This window comes from Heptranchias perlo, chromosome 9, assembly GCF_035084215.1.
Source record: "Heptranchias perlo isolate sHepPer1 chromosome 9, sHepPer1.hap1, whole genome shotgun sequence".
Classification (NCBI taxonomy): domain Eukaryota; kingdom Metazoa; phylum Chordata; class Chondrichthyes; order Hexanchiformes; family Hexanchidae; genus Heptranchias; species Heptranchias perlo.
The window spans coordinates 54742932-54768470 of record NC_090333.1 but is presented as its reverse complement, the minus strand read 5'-3'; the positions used below and the strand labels follow the sequence as shown (position 1 = coordinate 54768470).

Genomic DNA, 25539 nt, shown 5'->3' with positions numbered 1-25539 from the left:
ACATTTTATAAACTGTGGTTTGAAATTTTATTTTGACTCCCAAATGTTTCATATTAAGAGGGTCAAAGAAGGCATTCCCTTTGGAAAATAAGAGCTTTAACGCTGTATTTTAATTTTTTCTTAGCTCCTTTTTTGTTTCCAGCTGAATTATAGCAAGGAGATTCTATAATGTACTATTGACCAGTTAAAGATGTCCAGTACTTCAATAATTTTTTATATAGTGAAAGATTCAGTTATATAGGTGATCTCAGATGGACTATTTCAGTTGATTATTTTCAAACCCAGATGTGATCCTGGGTCATATGGTGTTCTGCCTGTTATGAAGAATGAGGATTAATTTTATTACTGTAGCCCACAAACATGCAGCAGAAATAGAATCGTACTGATCTGGGAGCCGTTTGATATGGGAAGTACATGGACTCATGATGCTCACTTGCCCTTTGAGCTCATGAGTTATGCCTTTCCAATATCCTGATGAATTATTCTTGTCAGTAATGCTTTGCATTTCCATTCCAGAGGATGAATAGAGGACCTATCTGGTCTGAATGTATCAGCTACTCACTGGATAAACTCTTTGGGAGCTCTGTTTTGGTCGAGGCTCCCCCTTAAACATGATTTTTGCCCTTCTTGATCTCCCTGTTCTGTGCCAAGAGGTTGTAGCTAAAAAAATAAATGTTGTATACCCATTGCCTTGTTCTTTTATCTCTTTCCCCCACTCCCAAAATGGGTTGGGGGATTCTGAGTTTGATGGTCTTAATGAGCTATGGGAACTAATGTAAGTTTTATGTACTAACTCTCAACTTTCCAAATAAGGGTGGTGTCCCCCTGAATCGTCCTAAATACTTTCATGATCTGTTAAGAAAGGTACTTACTTTGTGTAGATTATTAAACTGCACCTGGCCACCTACAGGAGTTGGCAAAGGATCAGTTGGTTCCCTGTATAGATTCCACTGTTGTCAATTTCACAGCTGGCAGTTAGACAGCAGCTTAATGTGAAGCCAACAGGGTTACTGAAACCGCGGAGTAGTGTGTAGGGAACCGTTAACAGACGAGTAACTTCTGACCAATCAGCTGTGCAGCACTGGTTAATTTGCACATGAGATTGCTGGAAGTGAGCACTTACTGTCTTTAGCATTCTGTCTGTGGGGGACCAGAGATTGGACACTCCAGTTAGTGTATTTCCTGCAGAATTAAGCTACGGAACAGCACATGCCTGATGAATGCCTCGCTCCAGATATCTTGTCAACACTACTTGGAAATCATCTGTTTGACAGTGTTTGGAAGTGGCCCAGGGAGGATGAGGAATTTTCTCCTTTCTGTGAGAAAGTGGCTCTATTGTATTTCATAAAATGTGTAGAGAATACTCCTGGATGGGAAATTGATCCTTTTTACTTCCCTACAGTCAATATCAACACCAGATTCCAGCGCTGACCCAAATAACATGACACTTCTGGCAGAAGAAGCTCGCAACCTTGCAGAAAGGTCAGATTTTCATTCATGGTTACTGGGGAATGTCGTATTTTTTCACCTGGAGCCTGGATTTCCAGCCAACCAAACTGATGGGATTGATGTTTGCCTGTGTTCTCTCACCAAAAGTCTTAAAGGGCAGGCCCATGACTCAAAACTGCCTTCGAAATAGGCAGTCTTTATCAGAGGGGATGCGGATGGTTGAGATAGAATTGTTACACTAAGGGAAGTGTTTTTGTGAGGATATGGGTAAGCTTTGGACTCGTTAGAGGAGTCTTTATTCAGTAGCTATTCCATACAGCTCCTGAGGTGGCTTGCTAAATAATTGGGGAAAATGCCTGTTTAGCCAGTGCTGCTTTCTGTCACCTAACTCTGGGCACACGATTTTCCTCTAGTATTTTTAATGGAATATTATACAATGTTTCTGCTGACTTTTAAATTGTATTATCATAAAATCCAATTTGTAGACCAAGGGGGAAGATTTCCTCTGTGTGCTATGTGTAGCAAAACCATAAGCACATTCTTTACAAGGAAGATTTTTAAGAAGAAATCCCTTTCTCTTCTCTGTTTCCCCCCCCCCCCCAATGTTCTGATAGTGTTTCGACTAGTAAGACCTTATTGTTTGCTAACCAGTTAACTTTTAATTGCTAATTTGCTAACACCCTGGCTGAAAATTGATGAGTAAATTAGTAATTCATGTTGCCTAATGATTTTGAGTATAAATTTGGAACTTTGTAATTAGCTTTCCTGTTTGTCTCATGCAGCACTATGGAATGTGCTTGCAAGGCATCAGTACGTGTGTAAAACGGGTGCCAGGAGTTTACTTACCTACCGAAAAATTGTGCAAAAGATGAATTTTCTGCTGCTGTTTGGAATTTGTTTCATTGGTGTGAGCAAGTTTCTGAATTGTGTATGTGCAAGTCCTAAGTGGACAAGCTTTTTCAATCTGCAGAATATTCATTTTTAAAAAATACTAGCGCAAGATTTTTGCAGTCTGAATTACACAAGACACCACCAAGTCTTTCACTGGTGCTAGTCAACCAAAGTCAAATAGACACTCAGCCGGTAGACCTGGTGCATGCATGTAAATTGAAGAATGGATGCTAAAACCTAACAGTTTTTGAGACAGCAGTTCATGTAGCACACAGAAAATGCCCCAAGCCAATGCTGGAAATTAGAGACGCCGTGAATCTCTCATTGAAGCGGCGTTGTGACTATTGAAGTTGGCACCTGTAATATGGAAAAGAACTTGAGAATCCCTATTGGAGAAGAAAGGAATTGTTGAAAAGAAACTCTATTGTGTAAACATCTGTCAGTTTAAAGTACTGAACAGGGAATTATTTTTTTCAAATTTAAAAACACTGTTTTGTGACCAAGGTAATGGTGCATTTTGCAGCTCCAAATGGTGCTTCTAACAAGACACATCCTCACAAAAAATGACTTTGAAGATAGACAGGTGGGGAAATCTGAGTAGAGAGCCAATGCAAATATGCAAAGTGAACTTTCTTTGAGCGCTTAAAGCAGAACAAACTTCACTAATGTAAATATCCTTCAATTCCTGCAGGCACAAGAATGAAGCAGATGAGATTGAGCAGATTGCCAAGAATGCCAATGACACCTCCACCAAAGCCTACGAACTACTGCACAAAACATTAGCAGAAGAAAGTGAAATCACAAACACAATTGATGACTTAAACAGAAAGTAAGTGGGTGATATTAAATGATCTACACCTGGACTGTGGGGAGGAAAAAATAACCTTGGATTCGAATGTATATGGTACTAATGGATCAAGAACCTATGCCAGTTCACAATAAGAGAAATGAGATAAACATCGAACAGCACTTGCTGCCGAGGAAAGTGACGATGGAGAACAACTTTTACTAGGAAAAGAGAGGATGAGGGTGGACATAATTTATAACCCCAGACTCTTGTCAATTGTAACACATTAAAAATTGAGTTTAATTATCCTAATGCTTTCTACATGAGGTAAATGATCCTATTGATCCCTGTTACCAGTCCTGAGAAGCAGTATTTGGACATAAATTTAGGCAAAATAATTTTTTTTGTTAAGGAAAAATTTGATGGGAAACCGCTTTGCGGACTGAGTCTTTCTTGTGGACTGAGTCTTTCTTGTGTAATGTCTTTGAGGCCATAATTAAAAATAATTTCTCTTTGTATTGTGTTAAAGTTGAGATTCTGGATGTAAATGACAAAAGTGCCAGTTTCCCAAAGAGCCAGTTCCACCTTAAAATCTCAGAGGTTGTTGTGTTGGGAGAAGCTTCACACTGGAGTGTGTGCACGACCCAGACATTGGAATCAACTCCCTACAAACCTACCAGCTGGTTGCTAACAATTATTTCACCCTAAATGTTGAGAAACTGTGGGTGGAAATTTGCCAGTGAAATTGTTGGAAATCTCTCTGAACAGAGAGAAGCAATTGACTCATAAGTTCGTGCTAACTGCCAAGGATGGAGAGGCCCCTAAAAGGATTGGAACTACTGAAATAATAATCTTCGTACAAGGCTGTTTTCTGTAGTCACTGCATAGGATTAGCATGTTAGAAAATGCACCCAACAGAAACGGACTCAGTTGATGGTTCCAGTCCAGAGACCAGTGCGGCCACTGAAAGCGTACTTCTGTTAGAATCCGTGAACTGTTTGAACACCGTACATTGTGTTAATTTTTCTACGCTTATTTCCTGGGTTGCCTCTTGTAGTGTCTCTCCAAAGAGGGAACACCTTTTCTTGGAAGACTAGGTGGTCTTAAAAACAGTATTTTATTTTTATTGCATGTTCAATACATTTCTTGCTAGTTTGTTTGTTGATTTTCCCCACGTCTTGAGAGAACTGGGGTTGGGGTGGCACAAAGGAGGAAAAAACTGCCAGGACTGGTTTCACACTTGACCTTTTGGTGAACTGCCAAGCATTTTTGGTTACATAACGGAAAAGGCAGAAATTCTGCCTTTTTGGCTATAGGATAAAATGTAGCTGGGGGGGAAGTGATATTGACGGACATTGTAAATCGATGACCAATACAGATGTTGAAATGGTTTCTATTCCATTTTACAAAGCAACCTTTACTTTCTGTACATTGTATAACCCTTCATAGTGAGTGTGTTCCAGCAAGAACTGTTTATAGATGGTGTGTTTCTGTACAGATTGTTTATTAATAAGGGAGCCCAAAAGCATTTATGTTGTGTCATTGTATATCAATGTCTAGTGTGAGATAGTAATAGTTTTGCATATGGTTACATATGTTTTAACTGATCTACAACTTGCAACTAGGTATGATGCAGCTAAAAATATGTCCAGGGAGCTGGAAAAACAAGCTACCAAAGTACACAATGAGGCAACAGACGCCGGTAGCAAAGCCTTGCAGATCTATGCCAATCTGACAAGCTTGCCTGTTGTGGACACAAAGGCCTTAGAGGTATGTAGATTTCTGCACCATCTACAATACCTTTTATTAAACATTGTCTTTTGTGGGTTGTAAATGGGGCTGAGCAGTACTTTGAAATGTGTAAATTAAGATTTCCAGATGGTGGCCCACCATGAAATGGCAGGGTTTGTGTCCTGCAAATTGCATTGACTAAGGGCATCCCCGGTCTTTTAGATGCTCATGGGAAGGAAGTGTCAAACTGGGATAAGCACACTGTCACATGAAGAGGAAGAAACTAGAGGGTAAATAACCCCAGTTTGTAATTCTGTAACTCATAGTAGCTGATTAGTGTTACACAAAGGCTCCTCTTTGTGGGAGAGTGGTGTCAGGAGAACATAAATTTCTGTGTAAACTGAAATTGAAATGTGGAACATCCTGTCTGTTAGAATGAAGCAAAAAAGATAGTAACGGATGCAGCAGATCTGGATGGTGTGATTGACAGAAAGCTGAAGGATTATAATGATATGCGGGACGACTTGAAAGCAAAGGAAACTGAAGTGAAGACCCTTTTGGAAAAAGGAAAAACCGAACAGCAGGTAAAACCCAGGCTCCAGATGTGATGCTGTATAAGATTGAAAACATAACTTAACGTCTGTGTACTTTGCTTATTATCTTCAAAATCCCCCTTATTAAAATATATAGAATGTTCATTTCCACCTCCATAGTTCTCTCCAACAAATTATATTTTTTCAGTTTTCTTTTACCAGTTGTTAGCATGTGGTGAAGTATAGGGTTGGGAGAAGAGGGAGAGAGAGAGCGAGAAAGAAGATTTGTGGAGATTGGCCTCGGGTAGGGTATGCAGGGCCTGTGAAGTGGAATGATAGGCGAGCGCTGATGCAAATATGACACTTTGCATTTTAAAGACCATATGTCACCAAAGGCCCATATATCAAAGATAGAATGGTAGTAAATTCTTGCCTGTTTCCTTTAAAGAGGAGTGGGCCTATCAACTAAGAGCACTATACAAGGTACTATAAACAAACACAGAGCACCACATGGCTTTAGGAAGTACAGGTCATGTATCAGTAATTTTTGTTTTTTGAGGAAGTACTGGTATTGATTTTGCAGGAAAGTCTTGATAGTTGAGCTGAGATATCTAATAGAAAAAATTAGATGCCAGTGTATTGGGGGAAATAATAGACTGGATTGGAAATTGAATGAAATTGCATAAACAACACAGGTTACAATTGGGACATGGTGATGAGTGAAGTTTCCTAGAGCTCTTTTCTGTGTCCTTTTTCTGTTCATAATATTTTTAATACTCTTTAGGGCATCAAATTGTAGGTAATAGAAAAATGTGTGCAAGGGTTGGTAATAAGAAGACTTTGGTTAATTTTCAGATAAAGTGAGCTGTCTAATAAATGGCAAATGTTGTTCAGTATGGACAGCTCTGTCTTATGCACGAAGGGCCAGAGAACTTAAGTCATGTATACCCAATGCATGAATACCCATTGAATTAACAGAGCAGGAAAGGGACATGTGGTAGTCACCGTCGGTTACTAAAGGTTCACAAGCAATGTAAGCCAGCTATGGGGAAACCAAATGGGGTTCTGCTAGGTAAATAAATTGTAAAACTAATTCCACTCTTAGGTTATATAGGGTTTGGTTCATCCACGTATGGGGTCTGTACCCAGTTTTAGTCCCCACATCCAATGGTAGACATTTGAAGTTTGAGAGGGTGCAGAGGAGGGCAACAAGGATGCCTAAATTTAGATGTCTGTTACTTGGATAGGCTTAGAGAGTAAGAGCTAATTCACTTTGGAGAAATTTATGCTTAATGGGACTATGACTGAGATGTTGGAAATTATAAAATGATTGGATATAGTAGATTTGGATAAGATAACCCAAATGGACAATGATGGTAGGACCTGAGGTTACAGCAACAAAATAAACTTACAAGTTGCTCAGTGATTTTTGTCTTGAATCCATAGATGACTGAGAAAACGTTCATTCTGACCTTTTTTCTGTTTTAAAGACTGCTGACCAATTGCTAGCCCGTGCAGATGCTGCTAAAGCCTTGGCTGAAGATGCTGCCAAGAAAGGAAAGGCTACACTGCAGGAGGCTCAGGATATTCTCAAAAACCTGCAAGGTCTGTAAACTGATCTTTCTAGTGTAGTAAAGTATGGAGATACACCCAACAAAAAGGCCGTTGACTAGAGAATGGTCGATCCAAGATCTAGCCAGCTCTTCTGTTTAACTGCCAGTATTAGTATTCTGCTGTTAAATTCTGACGTGTGCCATCTTTAGAAGATGTTGGAAAGAGAATAGAGAATATTTGTACACAGAACAATTGGTATTGGAGACTCTAGTTTCTTTGGGGGATCCAGTTTCTTTAGCAACAGCACAGCATTCTAGGTCAATACGATTGAGTTTCTAAAACTGATGTATATTATTACCTCTTAGATTATTCACAGGATTTATGCTGATTACTTTCCTTCCCTAATGTATCTCAATGGGAAATTGGAATAAAAGCCCCACTCTAGGATTTGAGTACATAATCTCGGCTGATGCTTCGGTGCAGCACTGAGGGCGTGCTGCATTGTTGGAGGTGCCATCTTTTGGGTGAGACATTAAACCAATGTCTTGTCTGCCTCTTCTGGTGGACATAAAAGATCCCATGTCACAATTTGAAGAGGAGCAGGGAATTCCTCTGCCCTCCCCAACATTTATCCCTCAACCAGCACTATCAGAACAGATTAACTGATCGTTGCATATGCTGTGGGATCTTCCTGTGTACAAATTGGCTGCCATCGGTTTGCCTGCAAAATAGTGACTGAACTTCAAAAGTACTTCATTGAGTGTGGAGTGCGTTGGGGCATCCTGATGACATGAAAGGTGCTATTTTTTTTTCTTTTCATACTCTGGTTAGGTGTCTTACTTTAAAGCTTATCATGTAAAAGGGCAGTTTCATTCTGTCACTTGTACAACTTGGAGAAAATGTTACAAATGTATATTGATAGTAAACAGCAATAGTGCAATTCCAAACACCTTGCACTTGATTTTTCAATTCAGATTGTCACAAATCCTAGATATTTTGGATCCAGTTGCAATAACCTTAGCAGATGCTTGTTACCCCTTTCTCCCCTTTGTCTCTCTTTCCCCTCTCATCTCCACACCCCCCCCCCCCCCCCACCGGCAAGGTGACTGATCCCATCCTCTGAAATGGAATAGACTTGCATTTCTATTCCACATTGCTTTGAAGAGTAAAGAAAAGATGCAACTAATCTTGCCAGTGATTAAGAAGAAGCAAATGAATAAATATTAACCAAGGGAATAGCAGGTGCTCTTAATCATGTCCAAGTATTCGTAGCCAAAATGATTTTGTTTTGTGCAGATTTTGACAAGAGAGTGAATGACAACAAGACAGCAGCAGAAGAAGCTTTGAAAAAAATACCTCACATTAGGAAAACTATCGATGATGCCAATGCAAAGACGAAACAGGCTGAGGATGCGTTGGGGAATGCAAGAATGGATGCTTCTGAAGCCAAAAAAAAAGCTGAGGATGCAGAGCAAATCGCAAATACCTTACAGGAGGTAAAAAGATGTTCATTTTGTGTCGATAGTTGCAATTAAGATTCCTATTAAATTGCGACGCAATTTAATTACACTGCCTTTGCAAACTTGAATTCTGGAAGATCAACTCAGAACCATACGCATCCATAGAGAGTTCTACTGGATTAGCCCTCTTGATACATTGAAATTTCAAAAAAAACTCTCAGAATTCTGTACATTTGCAAGAAAATTTGTGCTGCATATTTCCATTAACACTGCATCTGATGGGGATCAAAATTGAAGCTGCACATTTAAATTAACTTAATGATAATGGCCACAGTTTCAATATACTGGGTAGTTTCACTCATTGCACCAGCCTTAGTATCTCTGAGGATGATAGCTGTTCATTTATATGTAGCACACATGCTGTCCGATAATTGTGTAATAATAAAATGGAGATGGGCAGTGTAATCTTTGTAACGTGAAATATCCAGTGGCTGATTCAAAATAGTATGTTTTAGGTCAGATCAGTATTAGAATTCAAGCAATTAAAATAAAAAGCAATGTAATTGGTTAAAGTTAATTTCTTCTATATGATATGGTACTATACAAGGTCTTGTATGTGAAGTTTTAAGATTTTTGATGCTGTATCAAGGGGTTTCTGGACAAGTGTATTTCCTGGAACAAACTGTATGAATATTCCAATTCAGAGCTTCCATGTTGTCTATTACAACAAGTTATGGCATGGTTTCAATATTTAAAAAAACACAGTAGGTCCAGGCATGATCAGGCCATTTTCATATTGTGCTCATCTCTCTCTAGTAGGTTCTTGGAAAGCATTTTACTTAAGTGGCACTGCCCTTTAAATAACCAAAACATTTTAGGCTTGTAGCTGTTGATTAAATCCTTGGCCAATGCTTTTCTTTATAGAGTGCTGCTAAGACAAAACAGGACGCGGATGACACCTTTAATGACGCCATGGACTTGGAGGAAGAAGTGAGTGACATGATGGAGCGACTGAAGAAAGCAGAGGATGAACTTGCAGTGAAAAAGGATGAAGCAGACCAAGACATGATGATGGCGGATATGGTGAGCGTCTTCAAGTTTCTGAATTAACTCTTAAAATTCAGTGGCACATAACCTACATCATAAAGATCTGTCAGTATTATTTTTGGCTTACCAGTTCTTCTGTTGCATCCGATCAGAAATACATATACTTATTTTTGAAATTCAAAGCATGTTCTTAAAATGTTCCTTTTAGGCTTCGCAAGCTGCAAAAGAGGCTGATGAGCAGGCAAGAAAGGCCAAAAAAGCTGTGCAGGGGGTGCTGAATACCATCAATAAGCTGTTGGGAGAACTGGGTAGGTATTACTGGAAGCCTAACTTATGTTGATCAAATGAAGTAACAAACTTCTGGTCCCTTTTAGCATTATATGGCCTAATTTGAGTTTCTGGTTAAGGTTTGCCCTAGCCTTTCTCTTTTGGTGGTTCCCCAGATTACTTCACTCATTTTGTTCTATGATCCTTCTGAAAGTTTCTCAACCCTATAGCACATATGTTTGTGATTTTTCCACCAATGGCACCTCTGTAGTTGGCATCAAGCGGCAAGTGTAAACAAAGTGGTCACAGGCACTGCACAAAAGTAAAATAGCTGGTTTTGACCTGTACTGTCTCTAGCAACATAAGCAGCTTACTGGCAGAGACTGCCAAGAACCCATACCCACCAGCAGGGACTGACTCACTACCACCTGCCTCTGTACAGGCCAGCAAAGCAATTTTATTATCATTGAGCCATTGGGGAGGTTGCGGCATTGAACAAAAAAAGATTGATCATGACGTTGAAACAAGCGTGCACATGTAATTGATTACACGTTTATCTGGCTGCTGTAGGAACCGCCAGGCAATATAAATAGGGTGACTTCTACAGTAGAAAGACTGGGAGCTGTCACTGGAGAAATGATTTAGGAAGTAGTAAATGCAGCATTAGAGGTTTATCTCCACTTGTGCCAATGACGGCAGTAGGTCAGGTTTAAATTTTCTAGGTGGCAGCTTGTGATAGCCTATTAAAGGAGCACAATGTTCATAAAACTCCTGGGATAATTTGCCAACGTACCTGAAAATCCTTTTTTTTTTAATATAAATGAGGTCGGTCCCCCTTTAAAGTAACTGTATGGTGCATGATGTGAAAATTTCTGTTTCTTAAAATTAGCCTCCTGATACTATGGGAGATTGATGTGCATGAATTTTTATCTTGGACAAGGATTTGGACCCGATGATGAATGTCGTCAGAAGTATTTTCCGAAACATTGGTTTGTAAAAGTGCGTGCAGAGAAATGATCACATTGCATCTTACATCGAAACTACAGCACAGAAATAGGCTATTCGACCCAAATGGTCAATGCTGGTGTTTGTGCTCCACAAGAGCCTCCACTTCCCCTATTACATCTAACCCTATTCTATTCCTTCCTCGTGCTTATCTAGCTTCCCCTTAAATGCATCTATGCTATTTGCCTCAACTACTCCTTGTGGTACCTCGTTCCACATTTTTACCACTCTTTGGGTAAAGAAGTTTCTCCTGAATTCCCTATTGGATTTATTAGCGACTATTTTATATTTATGACCTCTAGTTTTGTACTCCCCACATCTGGTGTTGAAAATTGTATATGCATTGCATTGCAAAAGTTTGTGCCGCAGCAGATGTTGTACCTGCTTTATCACAATATCCTAACTGTTAGCCAAGGAGATGTCTTCAGCTAGAAACCTAGTCTTAAAATCTGAAATGCTTCTTTTAAGTCAAACAAGTCAGCAGTTTAATATTGAGAAAGCATTTTGGTAATGTAGTAAAAGGTTTCATTTTTTTTCCCACCCTTTCTGTGAAAGAGACAGTTACTTCTAATGTCTTTGCAAGAGAACAATAGACAGACAAATGGAAGCCTTGGCCTTTCTGATTTTAACATAAAGCTTCCCCCACTTGCATGCTTTCTACTGTTATTCTACTTGGTTTAATCTGGAATGGGAAGTGTAACCTATCTTCCTTCAAGGCTCTCTGAGGAAAACATGGGAAGATGTTCTGTCCAATTAAAACATTAGTAGAGGTGTTCCATTTATTTAAATTGGATTTCTTTTGATTCAATTCCATTTTAACATTATTGATCTTTCAATGAAGGCGGATTCAAGGATTCTAATATGTAGACTTGTACTTTGAAGAAGTAACAGAGTAGTAGACAAGGGTAATGTAGTAGATGTAATATATTTGGATTTTCAAAAGGTACAGTATAGTAGACTCATGACGAAGGTCAAAGCATATGGAGTCAGGGGACAAGTAGCAGAATGGATAGTAAGCTGGCTGCAAAACAAAAAACAGACTAGGGGTTAAAGTTGTTACACAAACTGGCAATATGTGGGAAGTGTTGTTCCACAGGGATCGATGCTGGGACCGCTGTTCACTATTTACATAAATGATTTGGACTCGGGAATCGGAAGTAGAATTTAAAAATTTGCAGACGACACCAAATTGGAGGGTATAGTTAATACCGAAGAGGACTGCACAAAATACAGGAAGACATTAATAAGCTTGCAGAATGGCCGTGTAATTGGCAAATGAATCTCAATATTGATAAGTGTCAGGTATTACATTTTGGTAGGAAGAATATGGGGGCCACATACTGCTTGGATAACAAGAGTCTAAATGGGGTAGAGGAGCAGAGGGATCTGGGGGTACAGATACACAAATCACAAAGTAGTGGCGACGCAGGTTAATAAGTCCATGTAAAAAGCAAACAAAGCACTGGGGTTCATTTCTAGAGGGATAGAATTGAAAAGCAGAGAAGTTATGTTAAACTTGTATAGAACCTTGGTTAGACCACACTTGGAGAACTGTGAACAGTTCTGGTCTCCATATTACAAAAAGAATATAGAGGCACTGGAGAAGGTGCAAAAAAGATTACCTAGGATGATACCAGAATTAAGAGGTTATATCTATCAGGAGAGATTGAGCAGGCTGGGGCACTTTTCTCTAGAAAAGGGAAGACTGGGGGGTGACCTGATAGAGGTCTTTAAGATTATGAAAGGGTTTGATAGGGTCGATGTAGAGAAGATATTTCCCCTTGCGGGGGAGACCAGAACTCGGGGCCATAAATATGAGGTAGTCACTAATAAATTCAGTCGGGAATTCAAGAGCAACTTCTCTACCCAGAGAGTGGTAAGAATGTGGAACTTGCTACCTACCACAAGGAGTAGTTGAGGCGACTAGCATAGATGCATTTAAGGGGAAGCTAGATAAACACGAGGGAGGGAGGAAGGAAAAGAGGAAGACGCTGATAGGGTTAGCTGAAGTAGGGAGGGAGGAAGCTCGTGTGGAGTATAAACATCGGCTTGGGCCAATTGGCCTGCTTCTGTGCTGTGAATCCTATGTAATTCTGTGTAACAAAATGCCATTTTGTAAATGACATTCATTTATATAAGCTTATTATTTTCCCCCAGACAGATTTTGCAGGGAAAAATAGCCAAACCCTTCAGCAAATACCTCTCAGTAAAATTTGGTGGGGAGGAATGGATTAACTGGTCCAGTACAAATGTCTATATTGGGTTTGTGTGAGTCTGTAAACAGTCTTTCCTACCCTCGCTGTAGATTTTTCAATTTCCATACTTTAAATTACACATAGGTGAGTCCCAACTCCCTATAAGCTCAGGGGGCATCTGCACTTGGCTTGATGTCTAGGTAAGCCTTCAGTAGTGTTCCAGAATAACTAGCAGAAAAATCTTGTTAATTATTATAGTTACTTGAATTATCCTCTGCCTCCACAGGATCTGTCTCTTGTCTCTGAAACCTGGCAGATCATCATAACATCAGATCTTGTTTCAAACTTTAACTATCAAGTGAATATATTTAACAAATACACAAATGAATAAATAACAGTAGCATCTATAGTATAAATTATACTACTTAGCTCCTCAAAAGGAAAATAAAACATTATTCTCTAATTTAGTCTCTACTAAATTGCTATACTTTGGAATTAATTTTTTATATCAGTTATTTTTTATTTCTCCTCACTTTAGGAGCTACATTGGTCTGACCTAATTATTAAAGGTTCCAAACTGATTCTCTCTGATTTGAACAATTCATCTTTAATTCCCCCTAACCCATTGCTGGAGCTCCTGGGATCTAAATAACTTATAACTTTTTTTTCAAAGAAGAGCTGTCAATCATACGCATAACTCAACGGATCACAGTAATGTTTATGTGAATTACATGGCTTAATTCCTCTCTCAGCTTGTAAACATTTGTAATTGCAACATTTGTTTCAAATTAGGCTACTGGCACGGATTCTAACTACAGCTGGTTTTTAAACTGCTTATATATTGTGATAGAACCAAGCCAAAAAGGGACAAAAATACTTCATACCCTATCCATTGGATGGTGCAACCACAAGCACCACCCTCCCCAACCATTAGCAACGTTAACTCCTGAGTTGAGGGCAGGCATGCACGACTATTATACATTGTATTGATTAGGGAGCGATTTATAACCCATAGGAATGGTAAACTTTCTGGTGGTTATCAAGTCAGAGATTAGTATTCTAGAATTTTGCTCAGTTGGAGCTCTGTTGTAGTTTGTAAAGATGATTGATTGGGTTTTGTGATTTATCCATTATTGTTTCCTTTCATTCGCAATGTAATGGTGAATTACTTATTTGAATCTGCACACATGCAGTTCCCTGCCCAGGGAAGAGAAGTATTATTTATGTATCTGGTGCAGGATAATGTACAGGTTTAGAACCTATATTTATATTTGTTTGATATAAAGGTCATTTGCTTTGCATTGTAAGAAGGAACTGTGCCTTTTCACTTACCAGCCTAGCCTCCCTTTCACCACAACATTTGGAATTTGCATTTCTTCTGCAGTAGTATGTGAACTATACTGTTTGATGAATTTGATAAGTTTGCATACTTGTCAGGTATTTCCTTGTCACACTGGAATATTGATTACTTTGGTTGGGCTTGTTTTTACAGGTCAGCTGGATAATGTAGATGTTAACCGGCTAAAAGAAATTGAGAAAACTCTCAACAACGCTAAGGATCAGATGAAGGATAGTGATTTAGAACGGAAGTTGGCAGATCTAGAAAAGGCTGAAAAGGAGCAGGCTAATGCGATAATTACCTATGAGCAAGACATTCAAGATATCCTGAAGGACATCAGAAACCTAGAGGACATCAAACAAACATTACCTCCTGGCTGTTACAATACCCAGTCTCTGGAGACCCCGTAGTCACCTTCTCAGCCACCATGTCCTACCCAAAACCTAAAGTGACATTGTACAGAAATTGCCTTATTACCAAATTTTTTTCAATGTCTGACACAACATCATTAAGTGTTCCAAGGCTCATAAATGAAACTCCTCAGGCATCAAATGCAGCTAGCTGCTTGGATGAAGCACAAGATTGTGGACATTGGGGTGGGTGCGAGTGACATACCTACATGGCAAGCTTCTGTGATCCTGGACGAACCGAGTCTGTGTTAGAGAGACAATCTGTCTGAGAAAGCCATACTCCATGCACCTGATTTAAGTCACTCCACGCCATTAAACATGTGAGGTATTAGGCCTGTCTCTCCAATGGCCAGACACGAAGGCTCCTTCAGCTGCAGTGAGAATGCAGAAGGTCAGCCTTGATCAGTATAATGGTGTTTAAAACAAAACAAAAAGGTTATTAATGTAGGTTTGTCTCTCCTCCTGCTGCATGGAGGCATTGGTTCTTTATTGCATTCACATCATGAGTATTAACATAGCTTTGTATTGTAGGGTACTTTTTTTCCCTTTTAAATGACCAGACTAGCTGTGAAGGATTATGAACCGTTAACATGTTAACATTTAACTTTTTACCATGTCACTTCCTAACTGCGTTAAACCACATCACTGTAGGATAGCAGTAAGTCACTTTGTGAACAATATATGCAGTATTCATCATGTTAATGTTGTAAGTTACCGTGAAAGCTGGTCTTCTCATTAGAAGATGGAATTGATTATATAATACTAATTTCCCCTGCTCCCTCCTTCCCCCTTATTTTCAGCTGTTTTGCGACGAAGTGAAATGCCCACAGAAATGTCTTACACACAGTACATTTTGTGTGGACTACACTACATTTCAGTTCTCAAGACTGCTGCTTCATCTATGTTAAAGTCAAAAGCAGAACTTATTTTTTACAGCGACACTCTATGCAACTTTGTACATTGCGTAGCAAAAAAAAATTTACCTGATACACTGGTGCTATTAATTATTTCAAATGTTATATTTTTGTGTGAATGTTTTTTATCATGGAATAGTATGAGGAAATGTTGAGTCTTTTTTTGTGTAAATATACTCCGTAAATGTTTCAGGATTGGCTCTGTGAGTTATACCCCACCTCCCCACCCTCAAGATCCTGTCATCAATAGTAACTATATTTTAGACCTGCTTCTGATTACCTTGCATATTTCTGTGGTATTTTGCTTGCTTGTATACACAGCTTAGTTTTTGTTTTCTATTTAGAGCTGCCACTCTTTTTAAATGTATTTGCTGATCAATCATCTGAAGGTTATTACTGATGTGTAAATGTCCTTTAAAACATTCAAATTTGGCTATTGGAAATGCTCCCTCCCCCCTAAACTTCCCCTGCTCAACCATGTTAAAACACACTCCATTTTATACAAATTTTTTTAAGCTGGAGTGTTTCCTGCATTTGGCCCGGACAGAAATTCGTAAATTAAGTCTGTTCTAGAAATTGGGGAGAAGTGAAGTTTGACAGTCTGAGCTGTTACTTTTCCAATGCATGCCTTAGGGGTTGGGGTGGGGGGGGGAGAAGAGAGAGGCTGTGTGTGCCCTTTGCCCTTTATCCTGACAGTGCAATGCCAGCCAGATTGATTTGCCTCTGCAAACTGACTTGATGTAAAATTTAATCAGTGTTTGCCTGTTTCGTTTTTGTTTGTAATACTTTGTAGCCAATTTATTGCGTGTAATTACTATCACTGCTGAACATTATTATTGCTAATTACTTAATCATCTATAATTGCACATTTAGTGCCTGAAACTATCACTGAATTAGTTTTACTATAAGAGGGGTGCAGGCTTAATCTAATATGCACTGGGCAGGTCTAAAGGTTTGCACGCTCTTTCCCAAATATTGTGCCTGAAGCAAGGAGCTACATCTCTATTTTGAAGTTTTACTATTAACAGCCTCTCCTGACACTGTCCTTAGCAGATACAGCAGTTTTTTTTTCTTTTTACAACAGTTATACTGTTCTTAGTATTTATCATGTAAGGAAGTCAATTAATCAAAAGTATGAGGTTAACGTCCTACCAGTAGAAAAGACATGCACAGAATGATTGACGTATAGTATGGAAAAAGTGCAACAAACTCCTAGCATATTCTGCCGTGAGAACCAGATCCGTACTGTCTTGTCCTATGCCTTTGTTTTTAGCCTTTTGCCTTAAAATGCCATCATACTGTTGGGAAAGACGTGCAACACTTATACAATTTTATGTATAAAACAGTATTTCTTATTTATAAGACGCAATATTTGTAATCTTTATCCAGGTCTTGTGTGTGTTGCACATTCTTTTTGTAATGGTGTGACTTGAGAACACTGCTTTTCTTAAGACCTACTTTGACCCAACGCAGTGGCCAAAATGCCTGGCAGATTATTGTTTAATACCATTTTGCCTGTAAATCAAATTGTACCATTTAAATAAATAAAAATGAGGTATTACAGGAATCATATGTTCAGACTGTGATTGTGTTTTTGTTTTCTTAAAATGCTATCCTACATGTTAGCATCCTTTTGATGTGAAATTTTGACCAATAATTTTGATTTTTTTTTTTGGTTTTCACCTTGTCTCACCTGAAGATGCTAACTAACCCATTGACTCCAGAATCCTTCTGGCACTTCATCCACATGTCTGTTCTTCATGTGAGCCAAGACGGTAGGTTATCAGTAAGCTGTTGGATCACAGGGTGCCTCTCACTCAAGGCTGATTTTATATCTCCATTGTAAATTCCTATGTCCACATTTATAATGAAAACTGCCTATATAAACTTGTCATGCTGTAATTGCACCCTCCTGGCATTGGTAGTGTTATGGCACCTCAACAGGGTGAAGGGTGTAATTACAGTCTGCTAAGTTTTACATACAGTTTTCATTATAAATGTGGAGATAGAAAGTTTGAAGGGATAAGATTTTTAATATAGTTTCCCCATGTGATTGGATATAGATTCCTGGATGTTTTGAGGTACAAGGGCAAATTAATATTTGAAACAATTTGGCACTCTGTCTACTGCCATAACTACTGGTACAACTTCCTTCCTAAGAGTGCATTTAAATCCACGTTTTCAGTAATTTTGTATGTACTCTGGAACCTTAGTTTCAATCCAGCCCATGGTTCTGTGGCACAGATTTTTTTTTTAGCTACATGAAACAAACTCAATTATTTACTAAACTACGTTTATCCTGAAAATGCTCCATGTCACACTCCATGCCAGTAAGCCCAGATGCACATGACCAGGAATGTGTGAGATGCTTGTATCTTTACACTGGTCCTTACTGAAGAGGTAATCTTGCATCCCAATGAATGCAATGCAAACCTTTCAAATAAAGTAGAAATATCACAATGTGCTATTAAAATTACAAAGTCTAATTCTAAGAATTCTTGGGTTGCATGCCATTGTCTGTTTTTAAAATGTACACGTAGTTCAGATAATGTACCCTGAGCCAATATTGCTGCAGAGTGCCTCCAGTGCTGCTTGCTGAGTAGTGATTTCATAGCCCTTGAAACGTGTCCAGGTTTTTCTGAGAGGACAATGAAGCAGACACCAGACTGAAACATACTGAGGTTGCAGTGGTTTTGTGTTTCCAGAATATCAAATAGAAAATGGTAAAAGGAAAGGCCATTCAGCCTAGTGATCCTGCTCATACCAGTGGAGTAGTTAGACTTTTGTATTCTCAACCGGTAAGATTAAATCCTCCTTTCTTCACAATTGGCTACTGGTGGAGAACATGACAACTTAATTGGAAAGTCTTGTACCATTTCTACCACTGATGCTTCCCTCTCAGGCTGGGGAGCTTGGTTGTTGCCCACCTGACATATTAGTGGTTTGAAAAGCAGAGCAGGATGAATAGCATTGTCGAACTTGTATGTACAGTCACTTCTCTTTGGGATTGACAACACTATTGTAGCCATTAAATCAAGGTGGGGATTCTTTTCAAATAGGACATTAATGGGGAAAAGAACAGTCATTTTCTATAACCTTAACTGGCAAGCATGTAAAATGTATCGGGATCACATATCAGGTGGTCTTGTAACAGGTATGTGTGTGTTTGCATGTACTTCTGGTTTGTTATAAGGATAATTACATGTCTATATTTGACTTAAAATACAAACTGTTGACCTGTTTGGGATACTGGATCCAAGTACATTAAATGGAATCTTGCAAGAAAAGCTCCTGTTCACCTTCCATATATACCTTCATAATATTTCAATCGACTACCTCCCTCTCCCAAGAAAATATTGCAAGAGACACATCACAGTCTCATCAAGCTGGCACTGATGTTCTATTTCTTCAGTTTTGTGTCTGAGCTGACATTCTGCTGCTTCGTGCCTGTGCTTGTGCTGAGTCTCCCGGTACTTGCGCTGCTCTTTTGCAGCATGTATGTTAAGCATTTCAAATGGAATATGGGCTTTAGCCGCCTTCTCTCTCTCCTGCTGGAGGTACAAGATCTTCCTTTGGTTGCTTTGCCAGTTCTAACTTTGTCTCCACTCCTAGTCACTATCAGATTGGCTTCTGTACTGGTACTCATTGTAGCTGCTGTATGCTTCTGGTAAGTTACTTTAAATGTTGACGTTCAATAGCCTGTCCTGCTCTGTAGGAGATAATTATCCCACTTGAACTGACACCAATTTGAGCTCCTTTCCCAACACTTATTCATGCTCGCTGCAAAAGGCCACTTGCAAACCTATGCATCCCATGAACTGAAATGTAACTTTATGCGTGAAGTCACGGGATTGCGTACTGCAGGATTAAAATTGTATATCGGTTCAGTTGGTAGCACTTTAACCTGAATCATAAGGTCATGGGATCAATCATTATGTCAGGACTAAAGCACATACTCTAGGCTGGGACTTCAGTGCAGTACCAGAGGATTTCTGACAGTGTCACTTGTCAGATGAGAAATTAACTCAAGGCTACATCTGCCTTTTCAGATGTTTTTTTAAATTCCATCTAATTTTCCAAGAGCAACTGGAAGTTCTGCTGGTGTCCTGGTCAATATTCCTCCTTCAACAAACACCACCCCGCCCCCCTCAGTTATTCATCTTATTTGCTGTTTGTGGAATCTTGATTATGCATGATTGGCTGCCATATTTGCCTCCATAACAAAAGTGAATGGTTAATTCTTGAGCTTTGAGGCATCTGAGGATCTAATGAGACACTATCTAAAAGTAAATTATTTTCTTTCTTAAAAGAAACATTGATTTTTCTTCTTCCTCTCCTCACTCCCAAATTTTTTCCCCTCTTTTCCTGAATCCACTAATTCATTCTGCAGTACAGCTTCATGACCATTCTCCAGTATCTTCTCAATATACGAGTCCAAAGAGTCAGTGTCAGTATACAGTTTGAACATTGAGACACCACAGTTGACCTTGCTCCTGTTCTCACCTGATGTATGCATATTTTTCAATAGCAGTTTTTGGATAATGTCCAGGAGTGAGATCCTTCCTTCCTACCTCCAGAGACCAGTGATCAGAACGTAAAAATTGTCGTATAACGAGAGCAAATGCAGTGTCACCATTCGGGGTAACAGTGAATGGGCTTCTGTCTTTAGTTATACCGTTTCACTCTGAGCCTCCTGCCTCTGCTGCTGCTCTTCCACTATTTTGCAAAACAGGGTATGCCCATTGTGGAAGCCATTCCAACTGCTTAGTCCTTCTGAACGCGTGGGAGGGGTTGCAGAAATCCGAAAAATTTCAGGTGCACTGAGACTGACTGCACTTCGATTCAGTATAGTGCAGATATCATAGAAGGAGGCCATTCAGCCCATCGTGCCTGTGCTTCTTTGAAAGAGCTGTCCAATTTAGTGTCTCACCCCAGCTTTTCCTCATAACCCTGCAAATTAGTCCTCTTCAAGGACGTGTCCAGTTGCCTTTTGAAAGTTCCTATGGAATCTGCTTCCACCACTCTTTCAGGTAGTGTGTCCCAGGTCTGAACAACCCTCTGTGAAAAAAGGTCTCCTAATTTCCACTAGTTCTTTTGTAAATTATTTTAAGTCTATGACATCTGATTACTGACCCACTTGCCAGAGGAAACAGTTTCTCTCTATTTGCTCTATGAAAACCCCTCATAATTTTTGAATACCTCTATTAACCTTCTCTGCTCTAAGGAGAACAATCCCAGCTTCTTCAATCTCTCCACATAACTGAAGTCCCTCATCCCTGGTATTATCCTGGTAAACCTACTCTGTATCATCTCCAAGGCCTTGACATCCTTCCTAGAGTGTGGTGCCCAGAATTGTATACAATACTCCAGTTGAGGTCTAACCAGTGATTTGTAAAGGTATAACATGACTTCCTTGTTTTTGTGTTCAATGCCCCTATTTACAAAGCCAAATATCCCATACGCTTTCTTAACCACCTTATCAACTTTCCCTGCCACCTTCAAAGATGTGTGATTATGCACCCACAGGTCCCTTTGCTCTTGCACCCCCTCAAAATAGTACCATTTAGGTTATACTGGCTCTTCATGTTGTTCTCTTTCCCCCCACCCCCCCCCCCCAACAAAGTGCATCACTTCACACTTATCTGCATTAAATTTCATCTGCCATGTGGCTACCCATTTCACCAGTCTGTCTATGTCCTCCTGAAGTCTGCCACTATCCTCCACACCATTTACCATGTTGCCAAGTTATGTATCATAAGCAAACTTAGAAATTGTACTCCCTATACCCAAGTCCAGGTCATTTATATATAACAAGAAAAGCAATGGTCCCAATACCGACCCCTGGGGACCCCACTGCATACTTCTCTCCAGTCAGAAAAACAACTATTCACCACTACTCTGTCTCCTATCCCTTAGCCAATTATGTACCCAAATTACTACCATTCCTTTAATCCTATGTGCTTCTATTTTCAGAATAAATCTGTTGCATGGAACTTTATCAAATGTCTTTCAAAAGTCCATATATACAATATCTATTGCACTACCTTCATCAACCCCCTGTTGCCTCAGTAAGTGATTTTCTTTGTGATTTAAAAAAAAAATTCTATCAAACATCAGAAATCTCACTTACAATATAAGGTGACTTCTGGACGTGCTGTGCCTAAATCTTTGGATGTAAATCTACGCCAGCGCATTACTAGCTTAAATGCAAAAATATCGTGTAAGCTGATCTTTTTTGTAAATGAGCAGCAGAGGGTTTTGGTGGACTTATCGTGGAAGTGGCACCAAAAAAAATCAAAGAAAACCGCACGTCCCGATGTTTCAGCGTAAAACTGGCCTAAATCAATTATGTGCAAATTTTTTACAAAGAAATGGTGCCATGCCGCTCTTATGGAGTAGTTATACCAAAAAGTTCCATGAAATTCCAGGCCAATGGGAAAATCTTAAACATATGATAGGACAGGTGTCAGCAAATGTGGACAAAATTAACATTGAAAACCTCATAGACACCTTTTTGAGATGGGAGTTTTGAATGGAGAGATGACACGAAATACCGATTTAAATAATATGTAGGTTTGTGAGTTTCTATAAGGCCATCTCCAATGATCCAAACACATGGTTATTGTTCATGACAAGGCAGCCCTGACAACACAGCAACTGAGGTGCAGAAAAATCAGCAAATGTTGCACCTACCACAGAACCAGACCAGTCATCTGGTTATGTTGGCAGTAAGAATGGGGTCAATTTCAGCCATATGACATGTTTTGCCTGGTTTTTGTGTTTCATAGTGCCATTATGTTTTGTGGGTTTTTTAGAAAAAATTGCTTCAAAATAATTTTTTTTAAATGTCAAATAAACGTACTAGCTGATGTATTCCTGCACACACATGACTATGGGTGTTTATCATTTCCATTCCTATAACAGCAACCTTGAGTGGAAAAAATCTACAGTACAATGGAGATCTATGTTAAGTGGCATTGCTCAAGACTGATCCAAATGGATACAAATAGCTGTATGCCTCCATTTGCCATTGCCTGTAGTAGAATCGCTATCTCTGTGATTGTGCCACCAACAATCAAACAAAATAGAGTTTTTTTGAGTGAATGAATCCCTTTATTTTCTCCTTCGTTCCACAAATATCCCCAGACCATGCTGTCTTCATGGCCAAGAGGCTTTTGCTAATACCAGTCACTGGCCAGGGGCCAAGACTGAGGTTCCTTGCTAGTAAGAGGAAGATCCTGGCCTCTGTTCAGTCTCTCCACGCTTCAGCAGAGTTGAGATTGAAATTGTTAAAGTGGAGAGATTAAACCTGTGTCCTGTATTTATCTAATTGCCACACTGCATCGTTCATTTACCCACAGAGCGATGAACCTTATCCTTCAGGAGATGAGGAAGGAAAGGGGCAGAAATTGGGGTGAAAAGTCTGCACCACCTCATTCTTGAGTACAATGTAGTGCTGCCCCAATGTGCTGCATCACTGAGTTGCTCTAACCTAAACATATATTTTTAAAAGAATTTTCTTTCCTAAAATGTCTCCTCGCCTTTCCTGGAGACACTCACTAATGCTGCGTATAGTTTCACGAAGGTCAGCAGCCCTCCGGTCCCTTACTCAAGTGGCCATTCTTCATGTGTGGGCTCAGACATTGAGTGTCAGCAAGTTATTCCTCTGAAGATCATCATAGCTGATCCTGATCCTGTCCTCTTGCCCAATGTCCACATGTTCACTTTGCAGCAGAGGTCACTGGCTGCTGACCCCCAGTTGGAACCCTGGCTGAATGTTTTTTCTCCCCTGGCTACAGAAACCAAAATAAAATTATAAACATTCAAGTGTTTAAAATGTTGAATCTATGCCTTCAGTTTTATTGGCAAATGTATGCTCTTGTCCCTACTTGTAATACATTGTTCCATGAACAATTTTCTGGGTTGAATCTCTGCCACATTCCTTGGATTTGTTTGTTTAACTTAATGTCAAAATGTTCATATGAAAAGGAGAAAGTTCTTGGCAATAACAACTAATGTGGAGATTCAGGATTCTCAATATTTGAACTCTGACTTTAATGAAGTAAGGGCTATCAGAGTGTATGCTGTTTAATCAGGGATTTACTTTTTGGAAGTAGGCATGAATGTGGACCAAACCTCAAACTCACACTGGCAATGTGTAATGAATGAAGTAAAATTGAAAATAGGCAAAATTGTACAGGTCTGTGCTTTTATCCAGTCAGACTACATTGACCATGCTTATATTAACTGTTAAATCACTTACCTTTTATAAGAAGAGAGTCTATATTGTCATTAAAGAAACTGTCAAAAACCTTGGCGCATCTGGCAGAGGAAACACCAAACATCTGTGGGAGAAAACCTGCAGGAAGAATAAAAGGAAATCTATGAAGGTACAATACTAATTTTCTCTGGGCCTTTAGGGCCTATAATGCACAGTTAGATTCCATTGTCTTGTATTAAGCTCTGGTAATAGATTTTAGTCTTTTGAGGAAATTTTTGGTACCAATGAAGGCAAGTAGAAAAAGGCTTGGGTTGGTTATTTTAATACACTTAGCTTGTTTGACGGATCGGTTCTGAGTGAGAAGTGATTGTCAAATATCCAGTGGAATCGGTGAAAACGCAACTTATGCATGACAAACCATTTAAAATGGAGAATGTAGTCTGCGTGGGGCATTCCCAAGAAGGTAAGAATGGGTCCATTTGAAATGTGGCCACAAGCCAGCAAGGATATTCGCCCATTTGATTGGGCGCCTAAAGTCTGAGTGACCACCAAAACTAAACCTTAACTCTATCAATCCTCAATGTCCCCTTGACTGAACCAGAACCCAGGGTTGCCATCAAAGCATGTTGGCCGCTAAAAGCACATGGTTCCCAGCATGCCCTTAAGCATAGTGACAATTCCAATATGCCAATGTATTCTCCTGTATTAAGTTACAAAACTGCACAATCACTTCACAAAGTATGTGGTTTTTTTTCTGGGTTAAAAATGGAAAGTGCTCAGATGGTCAAAAGAAACAGCGAATGGAACCAGGCTCCAAAAAGCCTTTTTTTCTAAATGCAAATCGATAGTGCAGCATCCAAAATTGTTGGCGAACGACGAGAGGTAGTATTAGTACTTCTACCTTTCGAGTACGTGTGGCTAACTTCTCAATGTGTAATTTGGAATCATTTCTTGTCTTACTGCATATCTGACCGCTGCATTCATCAAATCTCAACCCCTGTGATTTTTTTTTCTTTCAAAACCACCTGTCAAATTACATCTATGTAAACAACTATTTCAATCTTTATATCGTCATCCTTTTTGTGATTGAGGTAGAACTATATTTGTGAACCTTGTGAATTATTTCTTATCTTTTGTTTTCTCTAATTATGGGGGTATATTTTCCTTTGCACATGTACATAATCAAAACAAGAAGTCTTTTACTAAATTGTCATTATAAATAAGACCCCTATTGTTCTGTGATTCTTCAGTCTCAGAAGGCTACACCCCTGCTATTCTCCCTTCCCCAGTTTTCCCCATTGTAACTGTATTGGAACTACATGATGTACTAAAAACAATCCATGTTTGGAGACTGGTGTCATCTGATATCAATTTTGATGTGGAGATGCCGGTGATGGACTGGGGTTGACAATTGTAAACAATTTTACAACACCAAGTTATAGTCCAGCAATTTTATTTTAAATTCACAAGCTTTCGGAGGCTTCCTCCTTCCTCAGGTTTCCACAACATTCACCTGAGGAAGGAGGAAGCCTCCGAAAGCTTGTGAATTTAAAATAAAATTGCTGGACTATAACTTGGTGTTGTAAAATTGTTTACAGATATCAATTTTCTAATCCTAATTATTCTGCATCTCATTAATCCCCATGCTTTTCATGCCTTCCAAATATAAAATGCATGGGGATTATGTAATTACATAGATCGGAGTTCCTTAATCAGCCAGTTTGCAGAAACCCTGA

The 25539-nt window shown here is 39.3% G+C and overlaps 1 protein-coding gene across 2 annotated transcripts in view; it reads left to right on the top strand.

The window, feature by feature from the left end:
- The window catches only part of lamc1 (laminin, gamma 1), a 233683-nt gene extending 216529 nt beyond the window's left edge, over positions 1–17154 (top strand). For both annotated transcript variants that reach the window (XM_067990470.1, XM_067990468.1), the window contains 9 exons: positions 1403–1482; positions 3032–3169; positions 4753–4897; positions 5293–5442; positions 6882–6996; positions 8242–8441; positions 9330–9488; positions 9661–9760; positions 14412–17154. In XM_067990470.1, coding sequence (XP_067846571.1) covers positions 1403–1482; positions 3032–3169; positions 4753–4897; positions 5293–5442; positions 6882–6996; positions 8242–8441; positions 9330–9488; positions 9661–9760; positions 14412–14668 — 1344 coding nt within the window. In that variant the 3' untranslated portion in view covers positions 14669–17154. The remainder of the gene's footprint in view (positions 1–1402; positions 1483–3031; positions 3170–4752; positions 4898–5292; positions 5443–6881; positions 6997–8241; positions 8442–9329; positions 9489–9660; positions 9761–14411) is intronic.
- Positions 17155–25539: the final 8385 nt, after the last annotated feature.